Here is a 26,078-nt window from a genome sequence, read left to right on the forward strand (position 1 = left end):
TGGCCTCCCCAAAATCTTAGGTCCGGCTACGCACCTGCATATAACAGGAAAATAATGTTATTGTAATGATTCTTTTCATTTGTGTGTGTCACACACATACCTCTGGATATACTGAACAATTGAACAGTGTCAGCTCATGACTAAAGTTGTACATCTGACACAAGCTAATTCTTATTTTTCTCCAATCTGCTCTCCCACAACAGGGGTTGGAGAAAGATGGCTGGGAGCTCTGAGACTCAGAAGTGAGGTGGTGGGGAGGGGTGGGGGGGGGGGGGGAAAGGACAGAAACATACAGTAAAAGCAGCTTAACAGAAAGAATGCTCACCATGGTGATTATGCGTCTGACAGCTGCAGCTGCCATATCTTCGCCTTTGGGTTTCTCCACCAAGGTCATCCCTAGGTACTTAAGTTGAAAAGCCATGCCTTCCTGCAAGGTCTCCTTTGTATCTGTCCAGTTCTCAGGGAGCTCTGAAGCAACAAAGAAAGAACAACAACAGACTTGAGATTCCAAACTGGAATCAAAGATCTGATGAAGCATTAATCCTTTATAGAACTGGATATCTGCGGCATCATAGTACACATGGGCCAGATATTCAAAGGGGTTTAACCGGACAGGAGTTAAACCCCACTCAGGTGGCAGGCCACTGATATTCAGCAGCATTTAACTGGGCAGTATCGGTGAATATCGGCATTAACATCAGTCTAGGTTAGGGGCAGTCTCGGGGCGGAGTTTGGATGGAGCCACAGTTTAGCTGGTTATCAACAATATTCAGCCCAATAATGAGCTAAGTATATGGATAAAGTTAGGACAGCAAAAAGCTGCCCTGGAATTGAATATCCAGGGTTATTTCAGCCAGTGGTGGTCAGCGGCTTATAACTGCATACCATCGCAGGCTAAATATTGGTCCCATACCACACATGCTGTAAGGTCATCTCCGCAGCAGCTCTCTTGCAGTTTCCTCAGATTTCTATATCATGTGTTATCTTGAAGGAAAAAGGAACTTGGTCTCATCCAAGCTGCATACTGATAGAGAATATCCAGAAAATACACATCTATAACGTTCATGATTGTGCTGCAATAGTTTGTCTAATACCTGTATGCAATATGAGTGCCTTCTTGAAGTTCCAACACAGAGCGATCCTTCAGCAATTCTCTCATATTAAACCATCGTTTCCCATACTTTTCTCCAATGTGACCCTATTACAGCAGTTGAAAATTCACAGCCCCCCTCAAGATAGTAACCAATGCAAATTATTACTAAACTAATAATACGCACCTTCACAATGTTTTTGTATTTTTTTTTAAGTTTCAGTACCATGTGCTTTTTAAAGTAGTAATCTCAAGATTTACTCACCATGCTTGAGACAACACAGGCCAGCAAGTTGCAGCATGGATTCTCAAACACCCTCCACAAAACAGCCAATGACCCGTCCAGTCAGGCTGCCCCTTTGTAGGCAGTGGCTTTGGATACGAGTTGAAGGTTGTGTATAAGTGAACAGCTGGAGCCTGAGTGTATGCAAGTGGAATATATAGATTTGACTCGCTATGTGTATGATCTCTGGTGCAACTGTAATAAGTATTGTGTGCGGCTCCATTCACTGCATCTCAGAAGAATAAAATAGGACTAGAAGAGTTCACAGAAGGGTTACAAAAATGATGGAACACCTTCCTTATAAGGTTAGGTCTCTTCAGCTTAGCAAAAGATGATAGAGAGGATAGGCTAGTATCAGTGGGGTGGAATGGTTAAATAGGGAGCGTTTATTTACCTGTCAAACACGAAAACAAGAGGACACGCCATGAAACCAATGACGAGCAGATAGAAAAACTTTCTATCATTGGTTTTCATTTTCACACAGTGCATAATCAAGCTGTGAAATCAGTTTACAGAGGACATGGCCAAGGAAACTAACACAGCGAGATGCAAAGAGGTTTGGAGAAGCCCCTACAATAAAAGTCCATAAAAACATTTTAGCCATATAGACCTGGGTCTGCTGGGTACTTGTGACCCAGACAGGCTGCTGTCGGAGACAGGATGTTGGATTCAATGGACCTTAGGTTTCACTGTTCTTATGTGAAGTAGGTAGAGGAATGTTCACATGTGTGTTGCTAGGGTCTGTGTGCACATCTGTGTGAGTGAATGGTGATGGGTTACCGTGTGAATGGGAAGAGACAGCGTGTTGTTTGGAGTATGTGTGATATATATCATCCCCTTCCTTCCATTCTGTTTGCCCTCACCCTCTTTCTCTCCCTTCCCCTTTACTTTTTTTCATCTTTGCCTGCCTCATATCAACTACTTTACCAACCACCACTACTCCCACCAAAAGTGCCACCCTCATCACCTGTAGGTCCTCACAGGGCCTACCTTAGAAGCCCTGGCGGTCTAGTGGTCTCACGAGACTGCTGCTGGAGGTCACCGCAGCCATTTTGAATGCAGAACCGGCATGGGCAGAAGCGACCAAAATTGAATTTCAGTCAGCTTCTAGTTTCTATTACTTAAACCAGTTGATTTCAATGATGAGAGCAATTTTCAAAAGCTCTTTACTCAGATCAAAGGGTTTTTGAAACTTGTCACCCTGCATGCCAAAGAAAGTGTACACATAGGTGCATATTATTTTGCCCACACTTCTGTGGAGGTGTTCTTTGGGTGCAATTAGGCTGAGGGAGGTAACAATGCATATAACTTTGTATTTTGAAAACTATGTACATTATTTTAGGCTGGAAAAAGTACCAAGCAGAGAGTAGGAAAGGTAGGCTCTTCCAAAAAAACAGAGAAGACGTATGTTGAAAATCAAACCTTTATTCCATGAAAAACAGTGACAATTCGACTTGACACAGCTGTGTTTTGGCGTAAAAAATACGCCTTCTTCAGGAGTCTTATAGTGTATGAATCGTGGTGTATGAATCGCTGATTGAGGTGATTTACTGGAGCGATTCATACACCACAGAGATCCCTTTTGGCAGAGACATTGGATAATACCAATATCTGGTGTTATATAACATCATTATATAACAGATAATCGAATATACATAATCAGCTATACACCATAAGAATCCTGAAGAAGGTGTATTTTTTACGCCGAAACACAGCTGTGTCGAGTCGAATTTGTCACTGTTTTTCATGAAATAAAGGTTTGATTTTCAACATACGTCTTCTCCATTTTTTTTGAAGAGCCTACCTTTCCTACTCTCTGCTTTGTGCTTTTCCTTGCGTAGGATTTTAGCGTACCTCCACCTTTTTGGTGGTATCTCCCTGTTGGAAAAAAGTACCCACAGAGAAAAAAGATGTAACATTTCTGCAGATATTTTTCCCTAACCAAATAGGAGGAAATATTTTTCACTCAATGAATAGTTAAGCTCTGGAACTCTTTGCCAGAGGATGTGGTAAAAGAATTAGCATATCTGGGTTTTAAAAAGGCTTAGACAAGTTCCTGGAGGAAAAGTTCATATTCTGCTATAGAGACAGATATGGGGAAGCTACTATTTGCCCTGGGATTGGTAGCATGGAATGTTGCTACTAATTGGGTTTCTGCCAGGTACTTGTGACCTGGATTGGCCACTGTTGGAAAAAGGATATTGGGCTAGATGGACCATTGGTCTGACCCAGTACGGTTACTCTTATGTTCTTATGTGCACCTTCCTTTTGAGACCTAGAGCAAAATCTTCAGGAAAATTGTACTTAGAGACTTTGCCTACATAGTTTTGAAAAAATGACCTATAAAAGATCATTTTAACTGGAAGTAAAAGAACTGTTAAAATAGCAAGAGAGCAGCAAACCGACTTAATAAAGTCTGTTTTTAGTCTAAAAACTAATCTGAGAGTTACTACTTTGCTAAACACCATTAATAAACACATTTGGTAATCACCAAGTCATACAAATAAAGTGTCTTTTAAACATCCTTTCCCCTTTCAAATCGCTCGCCTATATCCAACACCAATCCAATGAATGTACCTCTGCTCTGGAAAGAACACCCAGCTTTGGGCCACATCGAAGAGCACCCCCAAATACGCCAAGGACTGTGTGGGGATCAGCTGACTCCTGTCCATGTTGAACGTTCCGCCCAAGGACCGGAGCAGTGCCATGACCCAATACGTAGCCTGTAAACGCTGCTGGCAGAGGATGCCCGAATCAACCAGTCGTCCAAGTAGGGGTGAACTCAAATCCCCTTGCGCCTCAATGCCGCTGCCACCATGACTACCATCACCTTGAAAAAGGTGCACTGAGCTGTGTCCAAGATGAAGGGAAAGGCCCAGAATTGAAAATGCTGGTCCAAAACTGCAAAGTGCAGAAACTGCTGATAAGGCTCCCATATCGGGATATGGAGGTAAGATCCGTTGAGATCGAGGGCAGTGAGAAACTCCCCTGGCTGAACCGCCGCAATGATGAGCAGACGGTCTCCATGCAAAAGTGACAAACACGGAGGGACTGGTTGACATGCCAGAGATCCAGAATTGGACAAAAGGAACCTCCCTTCCACAGAACAACGAAATAAATAGAGTAAAATCCGAATCTGTGCTCCTCAGCTGGCACGGTTACCACCGTTCCCAAGTGTAGCAGCTGTTGCAAAGTAGCACGCACAGCTGCCCTTTTTTGTGGGGCGGAACATGGGGATTCCAAAAAAAATCTGCGACAGGAGCAGCAAATTCTAACTTGTAACCGTAAGATCTAGGACCCACACCATATCCGGAAATTCAGTAGGAGGAGGCATAGAGGAATCAGAGAAAGAATCAGCAGCCTGCTGAACCCGAGAAACAGCATGTTCACATACGTGCTGCAAATCGCGGCCTGTAAAACTAAGGTAGCAACCTCAAACGACATCTTCAGCACAGACTCTAGTTTACAATCCTGAACGTCTTTGATCGCCACACCACCCTCCACTGGCAGAGTCTTCTTAGTCACTGCCGCCACAAGAGCGAACACAGGTGATCAAGCTCATCCTGCACTAAAAGGTAAAGGCATGACATCACTTTGGCCACCCTGAGACCTGATCAGGTGTAGCCCACTGACTGGAAATGAGTTCCTAAATGGCTTCATGCAAGGGAAAGGCTTTAGGTTTCTTGGTGCTCGCCATTTTGGGTTACCCTCAGCAGCATATCCTGCAAAACAATATTCAGGTCTCGAGCGCTCTGGTGATAAAGGAAGGCAATTCTTCCTTGTGAAGAATCCTCACAGCCATAGGGTCATCGGCCTCAAGTTGCTGCTGCCTGTCTTCCAGCACTCCGGTCCACAAAAAAAAAAAAAAAAACAATCTCCAGGAGACAGATTTTTTTTTTAAGCTGCACTGCTTTTTGCTGTCGGAAAATTTTTTTTTTTTTTTTTTTTTTTTAAACAAATTAAGCAGTCTGTGAGGAAGAGCTGCTAGGAGGCCAAAAGAGGGCAATACGGGTGGGGTAGGGACCGGGGTGACCAGGTGTACCACCCAAAGCTGGCACCATACAGCCAGTCACCCCCAGCTCCACTGAACCAGAAAATATAGAACAGAGCCCAAAGAAGCCAGAAGCCTGAGGACATGTCCATTCCGCCTGCTGGAGCTAGAGAATACTGACTAGCTAGGGAGCAGGACATCATACTTCACACTTGTACAAGTTTGTACTCTATCTCCAACCTGCTGGCAGATAGACAAACCCACAGGTTTCTGGATTTATCTGCTGCTGATGCTAAGGAATGGATATACCGCCATGTCTATCCAACAATTATTGCTGTACTACAATCCCTCCCCAACAAATCAGCCCTAGAAGGATTTTGATCTCACCAGTGCAGAAAAAAAAGGGGGGGGGGAGAGCTTCTATAAAGGAATCACAATTACTACTTCTGCATTCAATAATGTGGGATCTAACACAATTACTTGTTTTTCCAACGTATAATATAGAACATGGGTAAACTAGTACATAAATCATATATGGTTCACATAAACAAGCCCAGACTTAGGCACAGGCAACATAACTATCAAGGCAACTGCCTAGGCCGTGGTTCTTAACCTGTCCTCAGGGTCCACCTGGCAGTCCGGGTGTTTTAGGATTTCCCTAATGAATATATATGAGAGATTAGCCTATAGTGGAGGTCATAACTGGACAGGTTTGAGGACCACTGGCCTACAACATCCAATGATGAATCCCAAGTCCCAGGCCACAAAGGAGCCATTTCCTCACCTACTTTAGGGCCCCATAGGTGCCACTTCAAAAAGGCATCACTGGCAGTCTAGCCCAGTATCTTCACCCCTGTTTTCAAATTTCCAGGGTCCACCCTCTCCCCAGCTCTCCAGCTCCAATGGAAGCTTCTTGTCCTCACCTTTAAGTTCTGCCTACTGGGCGCCAAAAGCTTTAAGCCTAACCCTGGATGTAAAACCCTTCTAAAACAAAGGTCTCACTCATGATACAATGGACAAAACAATCAATATTTAATAAGTAAGGTCATTGCCTGCCTCTTTTATCATTTGGGAAAACTGAAGAATTTGTGCCTGGTGTGGAGAGTTGTCTTTCATCTATCTCAGCCTGTTACATTCAAACAAAAACAGCTGCCAGTCTTCTGCTACAGCATATTCCTTTGTGACATCTCATGTGTGTCATCTCATTAGTGTGTTTGTAATGAATTAGGAAAAGGTAGGGATTTTATTTAAGTAATTTTGAATACTTAATACATCACATCACTCTGGTTATTGAGTATCTGATTTCTGATGATTAAGTAGCTGCTCTATTGTCGCAAAGAGAACTTGAGGCATGTGGCTATTATTAAAGTACAGAAAAGCTGTTAGGTAAGTCTCTGGTGAGACCTAGGCTAAGCACAAGAATACGCTGTAATTATGCAGTGGGAAAACCTGAACTTGCAGAGACCTCGAGAACGTGAACCGGACTTCAGCAAGAGAAAAACAGCAACACGAGCGGATCATTAGAAGAGAACAGGAGCTTACAAGAATGGCCACCAGAGATAGTAGGCAACAGTACAAAAATAGTGGGGAAATGGGGTGGAAAGAGATTATATTCACAGACTAAAATAGAAAAACTGAGAAGAATAAAAAAAAATGAGAGATGGCGTGAATGAGGCATGGGGATGAAAGAAAAAAAGTGTGAGAATATAATTATAAGGGCAAAGAGGCAAGAAGATAGACCCAAAAGCTCCCCACCACGTTTCAATAGTACACGTTACCTTACAATCAGTGGCTGCCTGGCTCAGTTACATTTAGGGGCCCTGTTACTAAGCGGTGCTAGAGGTGCATTAGTGCTTTTAGCGTGCGCTAACCAGTAGCACTTCCTAACTGTGTAGGCGCCCACAATATTCCTATGGGCGCCTACAACAGTTAGCTCGCACTAATTTTGTACACATGCTAAAAATGCTAGTGCACCTTAGTAAACAGAGCCCTCAACAGTTTAGAATCAAAATTCCACAGCCAAAGGCTTGATTAGTCAATTAATCTGAAATTTTAAAAGATAACCAAGGCTGTGAGTCAGAATCAGAGTCAGAGTCTGTAAAAATGTACCAACTCCAGCTTTAGCTTCAAAATTAAAACATAGTAACATAGTAGATGACGGCAGAGAAAAGACCGGCACGGTCCATCCAGTCTGCCCACAAGATAAACTCATATGTGCTACTTTTTGTATATACCTTGATTTGTACCTGTCCTCTTCAGGGCACAGACCGTATAAGTCTGCCAAGCACTATCCACGCCTCCCAACCACCAGCACCGCCTCCCACCACCGGCTCTGGGACAGACCAGTATAAGTCCTGCCCGCACTATCCCCTGCTGATTCAAATCACCCATCTCTTCTCCCCTTAGGGTCAGAGCCCACCACCACTCCCACCCATACACACAGAGGTCTGAAAGAATTCTGTAAGCCATGCTCTGCATCCTTTCCACACTATTTGTTCTAAACTAAAAAGTCAGGAACCCTAGAGCCATCACCCAAAACTCAAAGCATCCATACTAGGAAAGCCTCTCCCTACTACTAAGTACACCCTCTAACCAAGCCCTTCCCCATGGCTAGACCTATCCCTAAAGTGTTAAAACCTGGTTGCTGCTTCTGTTCCAAATGTTTAAACAGAAAGCAGCAACCAAAAGGTAAAATTATGTATCATACCGATAATTTTCTTTCCATTAATCATAGCTGATCAATCCATAGACTGGTGGGTTGTGTCCATCTACCAGCAGGTGGAGATAGAGAGCAAACTTTTGCCTCCCTATATGTGGTCATGTGCTGCCGGAAACTCCTCAGTATGTCGATATCAAAGCTCCATCCGCAGGACTCAGCACTTAGAGAATTACACCCACGAAGGGACACTCTGCCCAGCTCACCACCGCCGAAACGGGGGAGGGGAATTAACCCAGCTCATCCCCACACAAGTGGGGGGAGGGAATCCGTCCAGCTCATCCCCGCGGAGCGGGGGAGGGACACCACACCCGCCGATGCGGGGGGATCTGGCTTATCCTGCAACCGCAACCGCGGGAGGAGCTGACTGACCCTAACACCGCCGAAGCGGGAGGGGTACAAAGCTGCCCTACAGCCGCATGAAGCGGGAGGGAGTGCCGGCAGAATTTAAATCTCAATCCAGCCCCGTAAAACGGAGGGGAGAGGAATGCAGCAGCTCACTCGTCTCAACTCTTGAAGAATCCAAGTGAAAAACTTGAACACGAAGTCTTCTGAAGTAACTGAAGACTAAACTTGAACCTGAAATGCAACCAGAATAAAAACAGTACAGATATCTGGGAGGGGCTATGGATTGATCAGCTATGATTAATGGAAAGAAAATTATCAGGTATGATACATATTTACCTTCCATATCATCATGCTGATCAATCCATAGACTGGTGGGATGTACCGAAGCAGTACTCACCCAGGGCGGGACATTGAAATCCCTGACCTCAACACTGAAGCTCCAAACCGGGCCTCCGCCCGTGCAGCCACAGTCAAGCGGTAATGCTTGGAGAATGTATGAGCCGAAGCCCAAGTTGCCGCCTTGCATATCTCTTCCAAGGAGATGGACCTGGCCTCTGCCATCGAGGCCGCCTGAGCTCTAGTGGAGTGAGCCTTCAGCTGGATAGGCGGCACCTTCCCCGCGGCCACATAAGCCGCTGCAATGGCTTCCTTGACCCATCTTGCCACTGTAGGCTTAGCAGCCTGCAGACCCTTACGAGGACCTGCAAACAGGACAAACAGATGATCCGATTTCCGGAACTCATTGGTCACTTCCAAGTATCTGATGATGACTCGTGTCACATCCAGATATTTAAGAGCAGAGTACTCCTCTGGGTAGTCCTCCCTTCGAAAGGAAGGGAGACAGAGCTGCTGATTCACATGGAAGCGAGAAACAATCTTGGGCAGGAAGGAAGGCACTGTGCGAATAGTCACTCCTGCCTCAGTGAACTGCAGAAAGGGCTCTCGACATGAGAGCGCCTGGAGCTCGGAAACTCTTCTGGCTGAAGTGATAGCCACCAAAAAGACTGCTTTCAACGTCAGGTCTTTCAGAGATGCCCTCGACAAGGGTTCAAAAGGCGGCTTCTGCAATGCTCTTAGCACCAGGTTGAGATTCCACGCAGGCACCACTGAGTGCAGAGGAGGGTGCAGGTGATTAACTCCCTTGAGAAAGCGCACCACATCTGGCTGTGAAGCCAGGGAAGCACCCTTCAGGCGGCCCCTGAAGCAAGCCAGAGCCGCTACCTGGACTTTAAGGGAACTGAGCGACAGGCCTTTCTCCAGACCTTCTTGCAGGAACGCCAACACTGAAGAAATTGGAGCCGTGAAGGGAGAAAGTGAGCCTGCTTCACACCACGCTGCAAATATACGCCAAACCCTGGCGTAAACAGTAGAAGTAGAGCGCTTCCTCGCTCTCAGCATAGTGGCGATGACCTTGTCTGAGAAGCCCTTCTTTCTCAGACGCTGCAGCTCAATAGCCAGGCCGTAAGACCAAAGGGGGAGGGATCCTCCATCACCACGGGACCCTGATGTAACAGGCCCTGCTCCACTGGCAGCCGCAGAGGATCGTCGACTGAGAGCCTGATCAAGTCCGCATACCAAGGGACGTCTGGGCCAATCCGGACCCACCAGGATTACTCTGCCGGGATGCTTTGCCACCCGGTCTAGCACCCTGCCCAACATGGGCCAGGGCGGGAACACATAGAGAAGCTCTTGAGTCGGCCACTGTTGGAGAAGAGCATCTACTCCCAGGGATCGAGGGTCCCGTCCGCTGCTGAAAAAGCGCGGCACTTGGCAATTGGCCGATGACGCCATCAGATCTAGGCTCGGCTGGCCCCAGCGCTTCGTGATGTCCAAGAATGCCTGAGCAGATAGCTGCCACTCTCCGGGCTCCAAGGTATGGCGACTGAGAAAGTCCGCCTTGACATTCATGACTCCGGCAATGTGGGCCGCTGACAGCTGCTCTAGGTTCGCTTCTGCCCACTGGCATAGATTCATAGCCTCCTTGGCTAGAGGGGCGCTCTTGGTACCTCCCTGGCGGTTGACATAGGCCACAGCCGTGGCATTGTCCGACAGGACCCGTACCGGCTTCAACACCAGTACCGGGATGAACTCCAAAAGCGCCAACCGAATGGCTCTGAGTTCCAGCAGGTTGATAGACCACTTTGCCTCTGCAGGAGACCAGAGCCCCTGTGCTGTCCTTCCCAAGCAGTGGGCTCCCCAGCCCGACAAAGAGGCGTCCGTCGTGACGACAATCCACTCCGGGGTCACCAGAGGCATTCCCGCAGACAACTTGTCTGTCTGCATCCACCAGCTCAGCGCCTTGCGCACTGCTGGGTCCAAGGGAAGGCGCACAGCATAATCCTCCGACATCGGAGTCCAGCGCTGCAGCAGAGATTGTTGTAGTGGTCTCATATGAGCCCTGGCCCAGGGCACTACTTCCATCGTGGCCGTCATACAGCCCAACAGCTGCACATAGTCCCAAGCCCGAAGAGGAGAGGCTACTAGGAACTGGTCCACCTGAGCCTGAAGCTTGACAATCCGATTGTCTGGCAGGAACACTCTGCCCACTTGGGTGTCGAATCGAACTCCCAGATACTCCAGGGACTGAGTCGGGCGCAGCTGGCTTTTCTCCCAGTTGATGATCCATCCCAGGGAGCTCAAAAGAGCAACTACCCGGTCCACAGCTTTGCCGCACTCTGCATAAGAGGGGGCTCGGATCAACCAGTCGTCCAGATAAGGATGGACTTGTACTCCTTCCTTTCGCAGGAAGGCCGCGATGACCACCATTACTTTGGAAAAGGTCCACGGAGCAGTAGCCAACCCGAACGGGAGGGCTCTGAACTGGAAGTGTCGGCCCAGGACTGCAAAACGCAGAAAGCGTTGATGAGGAGGCCAGATGGGAATATGCAAGTACGCTTCCTTGATGTCCAAGGATGCCAGGTACTCCCCTGCCTTCACTGCCGCTATAACAGAGCGGAGAGTCTCCATGCGAAAGTGCCGCACTTTCAAGGCCCGATTGACCCCTTTGAGGTCGAGGATAGGCCGGACAGAACCTCCTTTCTTTGGTACCACAAAGTAAATGGAGTAACGCCCCTTGCCAAGCTGACTTTCTGGCACCGGAACGACCGCACCCAGGCGGATCAGATTGTCCAAAGTCTGCTGCACTGCCACAGCTTTGACCGGAGACTTGCAGGGAGAGAGTACAAACCCATCTCTTAAGGGTCGGCAGAACTCTAGCTTGTAGCCGTCTCTGATGACTTCCAGCACCCAAGCGTCTGAAGTTATTGTGGTCCACTCGCCCAGAAACGAGGACAGCCGTCCTCCAATCTGCACTGGGGCGTGGACCAAGGCCCCGTCATTGGGTACGAGACCCTGGGGGAGGACCGGAGGGAGCACCTCCGGGACGGCGGTCTCTGCGAAAGGAATGCTGCTTGGGGGAGAAATTCCTCTTAAAGGAAGAGGGGGCAGAGGAACCCGACCTGCCCGGGCGGATACCGACGGGCTTCCTGAAACCGTCCTCTGGAGGTACCGGGACGAGTACTAGCCCGAGCCCTGACCTCTGGTAACTTCTTGCCCTTAGACGTGCCGAGATCGGTCACGATTTTGTCCAGCTCGACCCCAAAGAGCAGCTTGCCTTTAAAAGGCAATCTAGCCAGGCGGGATTTAGAGGCGTGGTCAGCAGACCAATGTTTCAGCCAAAGCCACCGCCGCGCAGAGATTGTCTGAGCCATGCCTTTAGCTGAGGCCCTCAAGACATCATACAGCAAGTCTGCCAAATAGGCTAAGCCCAATTCCAGGGCTGGCCAATCAGCCCTCAAGGAATGATCCGAGGGGGAAGCCCGCTGCACCATAGTCAGGCACGCCCTGGCCACATAGGAGCCGCAAACTGAGGCCTGCAAACTTAAAGCAGCCGCCTCAAAGGACGCCCTTAAGGCCGCCTCCAATCTTCTGTCTTGGGCGTCCTTTAGGGCCGTGCCACCTTCCACCGGCAACGCCATTTTCTTAGTCACCGCAGTGATTAAAGAATCCACGGTAGGCCACAGATAGGCCTCACGTTCACTTTCAGTCAAAGGATAGAGGCGGGACATAGCCCTAGCCACTTTAAGGCTCGCTTCAGGGACATCCCATTGAGCCGAAATTAAGGTGTGCATGGCATCATGCACGTGGAAGGTTCTAGGCGGGCGCTTCGTCCTCAGCATAATGGCAGAGCCAACAGGGGCTGAGGGAGAGACGTCATCCGGAGAGGAAATCTTCAAAGTGTCCATGGCCTGTATCAACAGGTTGGGCAAATCCTCTGGGCTAAAAAGCCGCGCTGCGAGGGGTCATCCGCTCCATCCGAGCGGGGATCCGTCTCCTCCAAGGAATCCGCAAAGGACCGTTGGGAGGACTCAGATACGCTGCCCTCATCTACATCGGAGGAGACAAAGTCCTCCAAGGCCTGGGAATCAACCCGAGCGCGTTTACCTCTGGGAACCTCAATCTCTTTACCAGACGAGGGAGCAGGGGCAGCGTTTTGCATAAGGAAGGCCTGATGTAGCAGCAAAACAAACTCGGGGGAGAAACCCCCCAGACTGTGCACTTCCGCAGCCTGGGCTACAGCCCTAGACGCACCCTCAACCGGCGCTCGCAAGAGCGGGGGAGACATGCTGCGCATCCAAAATGGCGTCCGGCGCGACACTCCGCGAAGGAGCCGCGCGGGAACAACGGCGCTTAACTTTAGCCGCTTTTGTGCCGTCGCCCAAATTAAGGGCGTTCATGGCATTAATGTCTCCAACCTCAAGGGCGGCCCCACGAAGAAGCCGTCCGAGCCGCGTGGCCGGCCAAGATGGCGGAGGCGAGGAGCGGGGGATGGGCGTTTATGGCGGGAAAAACCGCCACGCCGGAGGAAGGACCGGGACATTCATCGGTCACGAAACTGTCACCCAACAAGGGCGAATCAGGCTTTAAGGACCCCCGCATCCCCTCTAGAAGCGCTCAAGCGATCCGGGGAGCGACTCTTTGCGCCCTCGCCCTCCGACGCCATATGCCACGAGGAGAAGAATCGGGGAACCCCCTGCCCGCTATAAAAAGGTAAAAATTACCTGCTTGCCGCTCCGAGCTGTAACGACCTGGTGTCCCAGTGAGTAGCTGCAATAAACGTTTAAATAAACGTGGAAATAAACGCCCTTAAGGACGTTCAAAATTATTATTTTTTTTTTTTTTTTTAACGGAGCCAGCGGGAGGGGGGAGAAAAGGAGGGACCTGGCACCACCAGGTTTGCACTTGCTCAAAGAGCCCTCAACCCCAGGCACTCAACAAAACCTAAAAATTAGGCTTGGAGGCCTAGCCAGAGCTGCTGCTGTGTGTGACCACCACCTGCTGAGATAGAGAACATACTGAGGAGTTTCCGGCAGCACATGACCACATATAGGGAGGCAAAAGTTGCTCTCTATCTCCACCTGCTGGTAGATGGACACAACCCACCAGTCTATGGATTGATCAGCATGATGATATGGAACACTAGTATTTAGCCTTGAATTTTGTAGGGTGTCTTCAATGCACATGGGTGGGGGTGCTGGGGACAGTAGATGAGTCCAAGTGCAGGGATGCAATGGGCCTTGTGTGTGTGAAGAGCATTTTAAAACACACACACACTTCTAATAGCTTACAAACATGCATTTCACAAATACATAAAATTACAGTGACTATATAATACACTACACCCAGGAAGTACTGACATTATAATATATGGCTAATGTATCATTTTATACTTATATATTATAATGTCCTGGGTCTAAAGTACTAGTAAATTTAAGTTATATCCTGAAATGGTTATCGGTGTTGCACTGGTGGTTTCTGCTTTGTTGCTGACATCAAGCTAGTGTTGACAGATTGTTTTCTGCTCAAAAGGATCATATTGAGGGCATCCATGAAAGAGAATCTGACTAAGGCGATTCTTTTTACAAGGACACATTTTTAAAAGATTTATTTAAAATATTAAGTATATTTCATATGTTTGTTCAAGATCTTTGTTCAAACTTCAAATACATATATTTTGTGCTCTATTAGTCCTAATTTTGTACATAAGCAATATCCTATGTTTCTGTAATTAATCAAATTTCTCTTTGATTTACTATACATAGTAGGAGTTGGACAGTAGAAAAACAGAGGCGTCAGAGTTGAAAGTTTGGTGTATCGACTCCACAGCCCTGAAGATAACAACCTTAGTAATGCCTGACTCATTACGGAAGCAAAAGTTAATATTTCCCTCAAGGCACAATTACATTGATATTCACTGAAACATTTATAGTTTTAGGCTAGTTTTCTTCCTTGTTAAAAAAAAAAAAACAAAAAAGCACCAATCATTTTTCTGATTGTATATTATTGCTAAGATGAAATTATTACTACTCTTTTCATTATGTAACACACACTGAATACATGTTTTACTTCTAGAAAGACAAGACACAAACTGAGATTTAATTGCTAAGATGAATTACTACTCTTTCATTATGTAACAAACACTGAATATAGGGAGGCAAGACACAAACCGAGATTAGATTTGAAGTGACTTCTCTCTGGAAGAAAGCACTCTAGAAAAAGAAGAATCTATTGCAATAAACCCCTTACTGAGTTGGTATAGGGTTATGCTGTAAACTATGTTGATGCCAATTAAATTATTTAACCCCTGTTAATTGCTTAAACACAACCAAAATTCTAGCATTAGTGAATATTAAATTGTGTTTTCATTTATTTTAATCCTCAAGCAGACTCCACATGGCCTACTGCAAACAACATTTAAAAAAACACACACACATCAAATGAGCTGTCACAAGCATTGCTAATTACCTCATGAATGCTCATTGTGGGTTAGGGTAGATCGTGCAATTGTCTGGGCTGATGGGATCAAATGATGGCCCTTGGAAGATGAGGCTGAAGACCTGCTGCAGAGCTGTAGGAGCTTTAAAGCCAACAAGGAATAGCTGAATATACGTAAATAGCTTTGATTGTAAGCACAGAAAGTAATCTATCCCCCCCCCCCCCCCCCCCCCCCACACCTTCTGATCCACAACTGGTTTGCTCCAGTGACTTCTGGCTCCTTGCCCATGTCGGGCTCTGAAGCTCCCTAGGCCCAGCTATGCTCATTCTCTGGCCTGGTGACTGCATTGCTCCAGTCAATGGCCATGCTGCTGGATTTGGGTGGGCCTGGAGCTAGGCTGCTTTGCAGTGGAGGAGAAGCCAAGGACTGTTCCGGTGTTTGGTTCATTCTTTTGACACCAGGCAATGATCCAACAGTGTTTTTGGCAGTTAAACCCAAGTAGTTCCCCATCATGGAGAATGCACTGAAATATGAAGATGTTGCTGAATCAGAGCCAGAGATATTGGAACGGCTCCTGAGTGAACTAAAGCTACTTGTAAAAAGTGGCATTTGAACGGCTCCTGAAGATGCCTTTTGGCGAAACAAAGTCTTGTGTAGAGCTGTTTATTAGTAAAGAAGAAATAATAAAGGCAAGAGGAGAATCGTCCTTTTGAAGATACTTATGGGCTACATCAGGATTACGTGAATTGCAACTGCTAAGTATTTGTTTGGTTAAAGAAACCTTTATATATCCACGAGTTGATTCGTGGTTGGCTTATGGACTCATAGAACACAGGACATTGAGGATTTGTTTATCACCCTGCAGAGACTTTTTACTTTATAAGTGGTGATATAGTCTTCCCAAGACTATGGTTTGTGGATTATAACATTGAAATTACTGGATTATGAACAAGTGGAGGAGTGGCCTAGTGGTTAGTGTGATGGACTTTGGTCCTGGGGAACTGGGTTTGATTCCTGCACAGGCAGCTCCTTGTGACTCTGGGCAAGTCACTTAACCCTCCATTGCTTAATAAAAACATATTTTTAAAAAGCCCTCCATTGCCCCTCATATAAATAAGTACCTGTGTAAGCCGCATTGAACCTGCTATGAGTGGGAAAGCACGGGGTACAAATGTAACAAACAAACAAACAAATCTGTGGAAGATAGAATTATATTAAGGTATGGTATTATGTGATTTATGTGGAGGATGATGTAAAAGGTGGTTTTATGTTTACTGAGTGTTATCATTTTTGTCTGATAATAATCTATTCTTACTAGTTGGTATAGTTTAGATTTGAAGAATAATAATATTGATAAATTCCCTAATTAGGTTAGTTGGTTTTGAGTGATCCAACAGCCACCAGTTCTTGGTATTTCCCACACACTGCCTGCTCTCCATTGCTCCTGGTGTTGTGGTGCTGCCCCTAAAATTGTAACACCTTAGGTGGGTGCCTAATGCAAGGGCTGGCTCTGGCTGTAACAGGTAAGGCTGTAAATCCAGGAGGATTGTAGCTTTGAACAACCAATGGTAATGCCTCCCGTCTGAACTTGAAAATATCAATAATATATCAATAGGATACCTTTTCAACATCTCGTAACGGGGAATCGGATCATTACAACAGAAATTTCTCTCTCAAAAGTTCCAGCATCTCCCTACATTTGCCAAAGAATCCAGTTTCCACTGCAGTATGTTCAAATCTTTAATTAGAGCTGAAACAAGACTGCCTTGGATGGAGACAATTTGTAAAATGTCAGAAGAAATTATAATTGAAGGGCTACTGTCTCTGCAAGGACCTTTGCTAGAATGGACCAATAATGTATCAGCTGAGAGGAATCAAGATTGACTCTTTTCAATAAGAGACACATAACAGATTCCTACCAGGTTTAGGGTAAATTTCCTGTACTAAACTGAAATTGATAATAAACAGAATCTTGTCAGAGAAAAGGGTAGAAGCCTTAACCATAGAAATGATGGAACACCATCTGCTAGAAATGAAGTAGAATTAAGGGCCGCATATCTTCTCAAAGCTCAACCTTGATAATGGGGTAAATTTATAACACGGCGCTTAGGTTACTAGGGCAGGGAGACACCTATTTTTTGCCCAATGTATAAAACTACATAGGCACCTTTGTGTCTTTATAAAATACTAGCACAACTTCTTCAAAAACTGTGCTTACATTAAAGTGTGGACAGGTGTAAATGTAAGTGTGCATTTTACAACATATACATGAAAATCAGTCTGCAGCATCTTGGGGCATAACTTTAGGGGGATAATTTTATAAGGGCATCTAGAGAGCTGGGACATAGTGATTTCAAAGAGCCATCATGATTTGGGTGCAACTAAAGCAGTCTGAAAATGTACCCGTATTTCCCATTTTACAGCAGCTCTGAGGTTATATAAAAGTGCTCATTTCAGCCAGGGCTTTAAAAGAGAGATTAATATAGTAATTTTCCTTAATCCTCAAAAGATGCAGGCTGTGAAATTGCTGGTACTTAAATGTGGAAACTGCAAAGGGATGTATTTTCTGCATATATTTTGCAAAACATATGCTCACTTTTATGATACTGTCAAATATGTGTTTGCCAGAAGTGCTGGCAAAACACATATTTGACAGCATCCTTGTGCATATTTTACAGAAGGCTTCATATTCGGCAGAGTGTTTGGAAAATACTGGGGGAATGAGAATGTCCTAGCCTAAAAGTCCCACTTCTCAGGTCTGCCCTATGCAAAGTTGGGCTTCTGCCTCACTTTTATCCTCATGATTATTCATTCATGCCTTCAAAAAACGTAGCAGATTAGTGAAACCAAGACTTCCCTTGGTAAAATCCATGTTGGCTTTGTCCCATTAAACCATGACCATGGTTGGTAATTTTGTTGTTTATAATAGCTTGTCATTTCGTCCAGCATTCACACCAGGGTTACTGGTTTGTAGTTTCTCCGATCACCCCTAGAACCCTTTTTTAAAAACCGACATTCTTGCAACTGTCAGGTACCACTGAGGATTTATGTGTCTAGACTTGTTGCCTTCGGTGAAGTAAAACGTTACAGTCATCACGGTGTCCTTTCCTGTCCTTTAAAAGCGCCACGCCCCCTCCCACCAATAATTAAAAAAAAAAAAAAAACATACTCGGCTAACAGATGCTTGCTGAGAAATGCATCAGGTAAAATAACTTCACAAGTGTGCAAGGATGTGGTACGTGTACAGATCATTACACCCCGTCAATCATCACCGCAATTTATGCAGCGCATTCACAGAAATACCACATGGTGAAACATATGGCGAGCAGCAACCCTGTAAAATATCACATTCACTATAGCTCATAGCCAACCGCTGCCCCATGCAACCTGGTGCAGCAACAGTCCATCCCATCCCGCCCCACAGGAGCAACTACTGCATAGTTTTACCAATTCTCCTTCCTCTCACTGAAAGATGTAAAGAGTACGCGAGAGAAAAGAAGTCGATTACATCCCCAGATGATCAATAGAAATCAAACAATAACATAAGATCACACCTTTTTTATTGGACATAACTTAATACGTTTCTTGATTAGCTTTCGAAGGTTGCCCTTCACGGCTACCACACCACACTCTCCCCAGATGAGAAATAAGCCACCGCTTCCTCTCTTTTGCACGTCCGCGCCACACACCTGCTCTCCTTTTGGCTGGGCGCCGGGGTCCGAGCTGTGGCCGGCATCGCTGGTTGCAGGTGAGGGAGGGAAGAGGGGGAGCCTCGGGCACCTGCCCCGGAGCGGATCGCACTACCCTGAAGAGAGGAAGCAGGACCCTTCACCCCCCCCCCCCCCCCCCGGACACACCCAGCCCGGAGCCCACTTGCTACTTACTCTGGTGCCGGGAGCTGCCGAAGCTGTGCCGGGCTAAGCTTGGGCTCCGCATGATCGCTTGCCCGCCGACTTTAGAGCGTCCATGATCCGCCCGAGAGGAAAAGGCGGCGGGAAAGGGGAAACATCGAACCAGAGGGAGCGAGAGGACGAGAACAAGGAGGAGGAGACATCAGAGACTGCAAAGCACGGATCTTCCTGCAGGGGAGCGCCCGAACCAAGCAAAAGAGAGAAGAAAGCATTTACCAGCTGAAAAGTCAATTACTTACTCTACCTTTACTAAAAGTTATTTGTATATAGCAGCCAAATGAGATATACATATGAGACTGGCCCCCGGAGCCTAAAGCTACCAAATCCTCCAATTCCAGAGGAGGGAACTCTCCCCAGTCCTGGTGTTTAAATTACACACTATTCAACTATAGGGAATTTATTCAAAACCGGAGTCAGTTTTAACACATGGCTACATAAGACTCCAGAACATATGAAAAACCTTTTTTTTATTGACAATAAATGTCAATTACCCATACATAACCACATACAATACAATCTTACCTCACTCAAACATTTGCATGCTCCAGCCATCCATCAATATTCATAATAGTAGTGCTCCACTATATATACATCTCACAAGATGTTACAACTCATTTCAATAAATACATTGTAAACATAGCAATTTAGAACTTGTCAGCTTAATCAAAAAGTTCACCATTAACGCTGGTTCTATAAATTAGAACCTGCGTATGTTCTGTATCAATTGTCCTGTATTTGACTAAAGCGTGCTTGATTCAATGTTGCACCATATACATATACTATAAGAATATTCTTCAGGCCACAATAATGTTCCCAATTGATGAAAAGTATCACTGAGAATATCCAAACCCCAAAATTGGGTTGGCTGGGGACATGCATCCGTGCTTGTAAACATCAAACCGCCGGTTCCCCGATGCTGATCGGCATTTCGTCTCCTTCCTCAGGAGGAACCAAAGCTGTAACAATATTATTACACATCAACCACTACATATTCGTCTTAAATTTAAACAAACATTATAAATCAACATTTTAAAGTGTACTTACTAATAATCCTGTATCAGGCTGCACGCCTACGTGGTAATCGGCCGGGCTTCCGCCCAAGAGTCGCACCACCGGAAACTGTTGTATGCCGGCCCCATGATCACATGAGTTAAGTACTGAGGGACCCTTGCATGAAAGCACGCACCCACAGTTATGTCACACCCACTCAACCTCCAAATTGAGGCCGTGCGGTGTTACCGTGCCCCATGTATAAATATACCGCTGCTCAAGTAAAAGTAAACGAGCACTAATGTCCCCGCTTCTGTTGGTAGGTAAAATCTGTGACAATACAACACATTGAAGCTGGTCAATAGTGTGGTTGTGTCGCTGCCAATGGGACACCAGCGGGTTCTCCCTTTTACCTAATCGTAAATTACTAACATGCTCTGCCAGTCGATTCTTTAACTGTCTCTTTGTGTGGCCTATGTAATATAGTGCACATGGGCACCAAATACAATAACAACACACCTCACTAATACATGTAGAATTATGTCTTAAAAAGAATTGTCTATCACTATGTGGGATGTCAATCACACTGGTGTCCACAGAATGGCAGCAATACACACATTTGCCGCATGGGGAATGTCTACCCGTGTACTATTTTGTATAGGGCGTTTGAGCAGCTCCCCTATGTTAGCCTGCCGAGCATACGCCACCTTCGGTCGTTCCCTGAACTCTGAATGAACAGACAGAACGTGCCAGTACCTGTGGATGATTGAAGAGATGCCCACTGCTCTATATGAGAAGGAATGACAGATGCCACTGTGTTACTAGAGGAGACCTGACCTGAATGAACAACCAAGGACGATAGGCATATAACGCCCTCTTATATGCGCTCCGTATGACCTGCTTCGGATATCCACGCTCAACAAATCTATCCATCATATCGCGGGCTTGAGTCTTGAACTCAATAACAGTAGATCATAAGCGACGTAACCTTAAAAATTGACCAACAGGAACACCCCTCTTCAGAGCCTTATGATGAAAGCTCTGATAATGGAGAAGGGTGTTCCTGTCAGTCGACTTGCGATAAATGGTAGTGTCGAACCCGCCATCCGATGTTCTAATAATCTTAATGTCCAAGAAATCAAGCTCATGAATGTCCACTCTAGAGGTGAATTTAATATTAACATCAGCATCATTGAGGGATTCAATAAAGGCATTGAGAGCACTAAGAGGGCCTCGCCAAAACAAAATGACGTCATCAATGTACCTTTTCCACATGACAACATGGCGGTGCCAGCTTGAAGTATATACATGAGTTTTCTCATACTGGGTCATGTATAAACAAGCCAAGGAAGGTGCGACATTAGCACCCATCGCAACTCCCCAGGTCTGTACATAAAACTGATCACTAAATTGAAAATAATTATGACCAATCACCAAGGTTAGTAATGTTTTCAACACTGCGATTTTAGGCAGAAGTATTTGTAAATCATCAAATGATCACATGCTAACTTTATGGCCTGTGCCTGCGGAATGTTGGTATATAAGGCAACAACATCCAGCCCCACCATGTAGAAATCATCACCACAACATGGTTCCAATTGTTCTAATATTTGGATAAAGTGCATAGAGTCTCGAACGTGAGATTTAGCTCTTTTGACTACAGGATTAAGTAACCTGTCAATATATTTAGATATGGGTTCTAATATCGAGTCTCTTGTTGAGACTATTGGGCGACCCGGCGGATCCATGAGAGACTTGTGGACCTTAGGGACAAAATATATGTATGGTACCTTTGGACATGGATGGCACAGATATTTCTGATCTGTCTTAGTGAGAATCCCATCCAGCACTGCATCATCAGCACATTTCACTATTTGATCCTGCAGCCATTTAGTAGGATCATGGTCAATGAGAGTGTAATATTGTGTCTGATTAGGTTGATTCATCCCTTCACGTGTATATTTGTCCCTGTCCATAATCACCGTGGATCCGCCTTTGTCTGCCGCTGGATGATAATTCTATCATTGTTAGCCAAATCCACTATACTATGACGCTGCGATCGAGACAGATTACTCCCCTGTCTATACCATTGAGACTCCAAATCGTCTACCGCCGCCAACACTAATCTGTGATAGGCCGCAATAGAAGGGTCCACCGCTCCGGGGGGCATCCATCGGGACCTGACCCCTGGTTTAACTAGGGGTCATTATCATTATCCTGGTGGGTGAGATTACTAAAGTGGAGCCGTAGCCTTAAATCACGAAAAATCTATATAGACCTCTTTCGGTTTCAAAAGGGTCATACCTATTCGATGGAACAAATGATAACCCCTTGGTCAGAGTCTCCTCCTGAACCACAGTCAACCTGTCACTTGATATATTAATCACTGTACTTATTTCTTGGGATTCCGTTTGGACTTGGTGGATTTGTTGTTTTCTTTGGGGTCGTGAGGTATGCCTGGGGGCTGTTGTGGTATGCGTAAAAAAGACTCAGACAAAATTGTTGTAGAGTCCCTGTAGTACACCTGCCACCTTAGCTGATGCAATGGCTTTTTTGTTTGATTTTACTTCATCGCCTGATGACTCACTAGACGATAATTTAAACGCAACCTTCCTGCCTCCGCCTTACCCCTACGGCCCCTTCTTTCTTATCCATCCAACTATAGATGTATCCCTTCGTATAGTCCGTACTCGTCCCGACGGAATTTAGCAACTTTTATAGCACGTTGTTCTTTACTATAATTTTTTGATTAAGCTGACAAGTTCTAAATTGCTATGTTTACAATGTATTTATTGAAAATGAGTTGTAACATCTTGTGAGATGTATATATAGTGGAGCACTACTATTATGAATATTGATGGATGGCTGGAGCATGCAAATGTTTGAGTGAGGTAAGATTGTATTGTATGTGGTTATGTATGGGTAATTGACATTTATTGTCAATAAAAAAAAGGTTTTTCATATGATCTGGGGTTTAAATTACACACCCAAGCAGTGTGGTATGTGTAGTCCTGAATCACCCGCTGAAAATCAGTGTTGCAGGGCCCATAATGCCGCAGGATGGGGCTGTCAGAAATCCAGGACAGGGTGAATTCCTGGAACTGGGTGACTAGGCAGCTCTGGGAGCTTGCAATCTAGTTCAAATACGTTTCTTGATTAGCTTTCGACGGTTGCTCTTCTTCATCAGATCGGAAATAAGCAAATGTTGGTAGATGACAAGACCTTTGAAGTCAGAATGATCAAATATTTTGACACCCACCAGACAGGACTTAACAAAGATCTGAGTTTTCTAGCCCATTGTAAGCCATAAAGTTGTAATGCTCTGTTTGTTGTCTCCATGCATCTACCTGTCTCTCACCCATCCACCCCCATCCTGTTAGACTGTCACTGAAATGCTTTGATGTTTCCATGCATATCTCACCTATCCACCCCCATCCTGTTAGACTGTCACTGAAATGCTTTGATGTTTCACTTATATATACTGTTATCTACCAACATTTGCTTATTTTCAATCTGATGAAGAAGGACAACCTTCGAAAGCTAATCAAGAAACGTATTAAGTTATGACAGGTATCATCTTATTTTCTTTTCCATGTTTTATTTTGTTTTATTTCTATTGATTACCTTTAAAAGTGGACTAACACAGCTACCACACCTCTCTAGTTCAAATATGAAAGCACAATATTAAAAAAAAAAAAGTAGGTGTATTTGGGCTAAAATGGACAAAGCTATAGTTGGAAGAAAGGTGGTGTTAATTGAGGACTGCGCTTACTTTATCTAGTAAATCTGCAAGAATTTAGGCCTCTGCCACTTGAAAACATAGAAGAAAAACAGGAACTGACAGATCAGTACATCAAAGCAGCACTAGCAAATGCTCTTAAGAACCATACATATTAAACAGCAAGCACTTAGACAAAGTCTGCCTAACACACATGAAATAACTGTAACAAAAATAGCTTGCATTGTGCCTTCTGTGAGCAATATAGGCTTCATCCTTCCTTTTAGTATTTGACTTCCAAAGTTTCATTCAGAATTGCAGTAAGTAGTAAAACCTATATATATGGAGTCCATTTTGAAACCTTACTACTACTACTACTTAACATTTCTAGAGCGCTACTAGGGTTACGCAGCGCTGTACAATTTAACAAAGAAGGACGGTCCCTGCTCAGAGGAGCTTACAATCTAAAGGACAAAATGTCAAGTTGGTGTAGTCTAGATTTCTTGAGTAGAGGTGTGGTGGTTAGGTGCCGAAGGCGACATTGAAGAGGTGGGCTTTGAGCAGTGATTTGAAGATGGGCAGGGAGGGGGCTTGGCGTATGGGCTCAGGGAGTTTGTTCCACGCATGAGGTGAGGCGAGGCAGAAAGGGCGGAGCCTGGAGTTGGCGGTGGTGGAGAAGGGTACTGAAAGGAGGGATTTGTCTTGAGAGCGGAGGTTACGGGTAGGAACGTAAGGGGAGATGAGGGTAGAGAGGTAAGGAGGGGCTGCAGATCGAGTGCATTTGTAGGTTAGTAGGAGAAGCTTGAACTGTAAGCGGGACCTGATCGGAAGCCAGTGAAGTGACTTGAGGAGAGGGGTGATATGAGTATATCGGTCCAGGCGGAAGATAAGACGTGCAGCAGAGTTCTGAATGGACTGAAGGGGGGATAGATGGCTAAGTGGGAAGCCAGTGAGGAGTAGGTTGCAGTAGTCAAGGCGAGAGGTAATGAGAGAGTGGATGAGAGTTCGGGTGGTGTGCTCAGAGAGGAAAGGGCGAATTTTGCTAATGTTATAGAGGAAGAAGCGACAGGTCTTGGCTATCTGCTGGATATGTGCAGAGAAGGAGAGGGAGGAGTCGAAGTTGACACCGAGGTTGCGGGCAGATGAGACAGGGATGATGAGGGTGTTATCTACTGAGAGAGGAGAGTGGAGGGAGAGGAGAAGTGGGTTTGGGTGGGAAGACAAGAAGTTCGGTCTTAGCCATGTTCAGTTTCAGTGGCGATTGGACATCCAGGCAGCAATGTCGGATAAGCAGGCCAATACTTTGGCCTGGGATTCCGCAGTGATGTCTGGTGTGGAGAGATAAAGCTGGGGTGTCGTCAGCATAAAGATGTAGTGGAAGCCATGAGATGAGATCAGGGAGCCCAGGGAAGAGGTGTAGATTGAAAAAAGGAGGGGTCCAAGGACAGATCCCTGGGGGACTCCGACAGAGAGCGGGATAGGGGTGGAGGACGAACCATGAGAGTGTACTCTGAAGGTACGATGGAGAGATAAGAGGAGAACCAGGAGAGGACAGAGCCCTGGAATCCAAAGGAGGACAGAGTGTCAAGAAGTAAGTTATGATTGACAGTGTCAAAGGGCGGCGGATAGGTCGAGGAGGATGAGGATGGAGAAGTGACCTTTGGATTTGGCGAGGAGTAGGTCATTGCAGACTTTAGATAGTGGCCGTTTCTGTCGAGTGCAGGGGGCAAAAGCCGATTGAAGCGGATCGAGGATGGCATGAGAGGAGAGAAAATTGAGGCAACGGCTGTGAACGGCGCATTCAAGTATCTTGGAGAGGAAAGGTAGGAGGGAAATGGGCCGAGTCCCTAATATATGCTCAAAATTTAACTAAACTCCAACATTTAGGAGCCTAAACAGTAACATGGCAATAGGGGTGGGTTTACAGTGGTGGGAGAAGTTAGAAGTTTAACACTGATTTTCAGCACTACACACCTAAGCTGGAATCTGAAATCTAGGCAAATGTATGGCATTTCTATATTTAGGAACATACATTTTAAGTGCTTAAATTTAGATTAATTTTCTCAAACAAATTAAGCCCCTGACAACTTTGCTGAAAATAGGGGATAAATTTAGGAACCAAAGTGGTCTTTACTTAAGGACATTAGAATTATTATTATTATTACTAGTAAAAAAGGCCCATTTCCGGAAACCAATGAAACGGGCGCTAGCATGTGGTTTTTTTGTGTGTGTGTGTGTATGTGTCACAGAGTTATT

General features: G+C 45.6%; 1 protein-coding gene across 2 annotated transcripts in view; it reads right to left on the bottom strand.

Annotated features, from left to right (window-relative positions):
* LOC115465133 (low density lipoprotein receptor adapter protein 1-B-like) overlaps positions 1-19,200 on the bottom strand; it is a 92,748-nt gene extending 73,548 nt beyond the window's left edge. For both annotated transcript variants that reach the window (XM_030195534.1, XM_030195535.1), the window contains exons 1-2: positions 19,088-19,200; positions 326-468 (exon numbers count right to left, since the gene is read on the bottom strand). In XM_030195534.1, the coding sequence (XP_030051394.1) occupies positions 326-468; positions 19,088-19,139 (195 nt within the window). In that variant the 5' untranslated portion in view covers positions 19,140-19,200. The remainder of the gene's footprint in view (positions 1-325; positions 469-19,087) is intronic.
* Between the last annotated feature and the right edge of the window lie 6,878 nt (positions 19,201-26,078).

Source organism: Microcaecilia unicolor, chromosome 3 (assembly GCF_901765095.1).
Source record: "Microcaecilia unicolor chromosome 3, aMicUni1.1, whole genome shotgun sequence".
Lineage (NCBI taxonomy): Eukaryota > Metazoa > Chordata > Amphibia > Gymnophiona > Siphonopidae > Microcaecilia > Microcaecilia unicolor.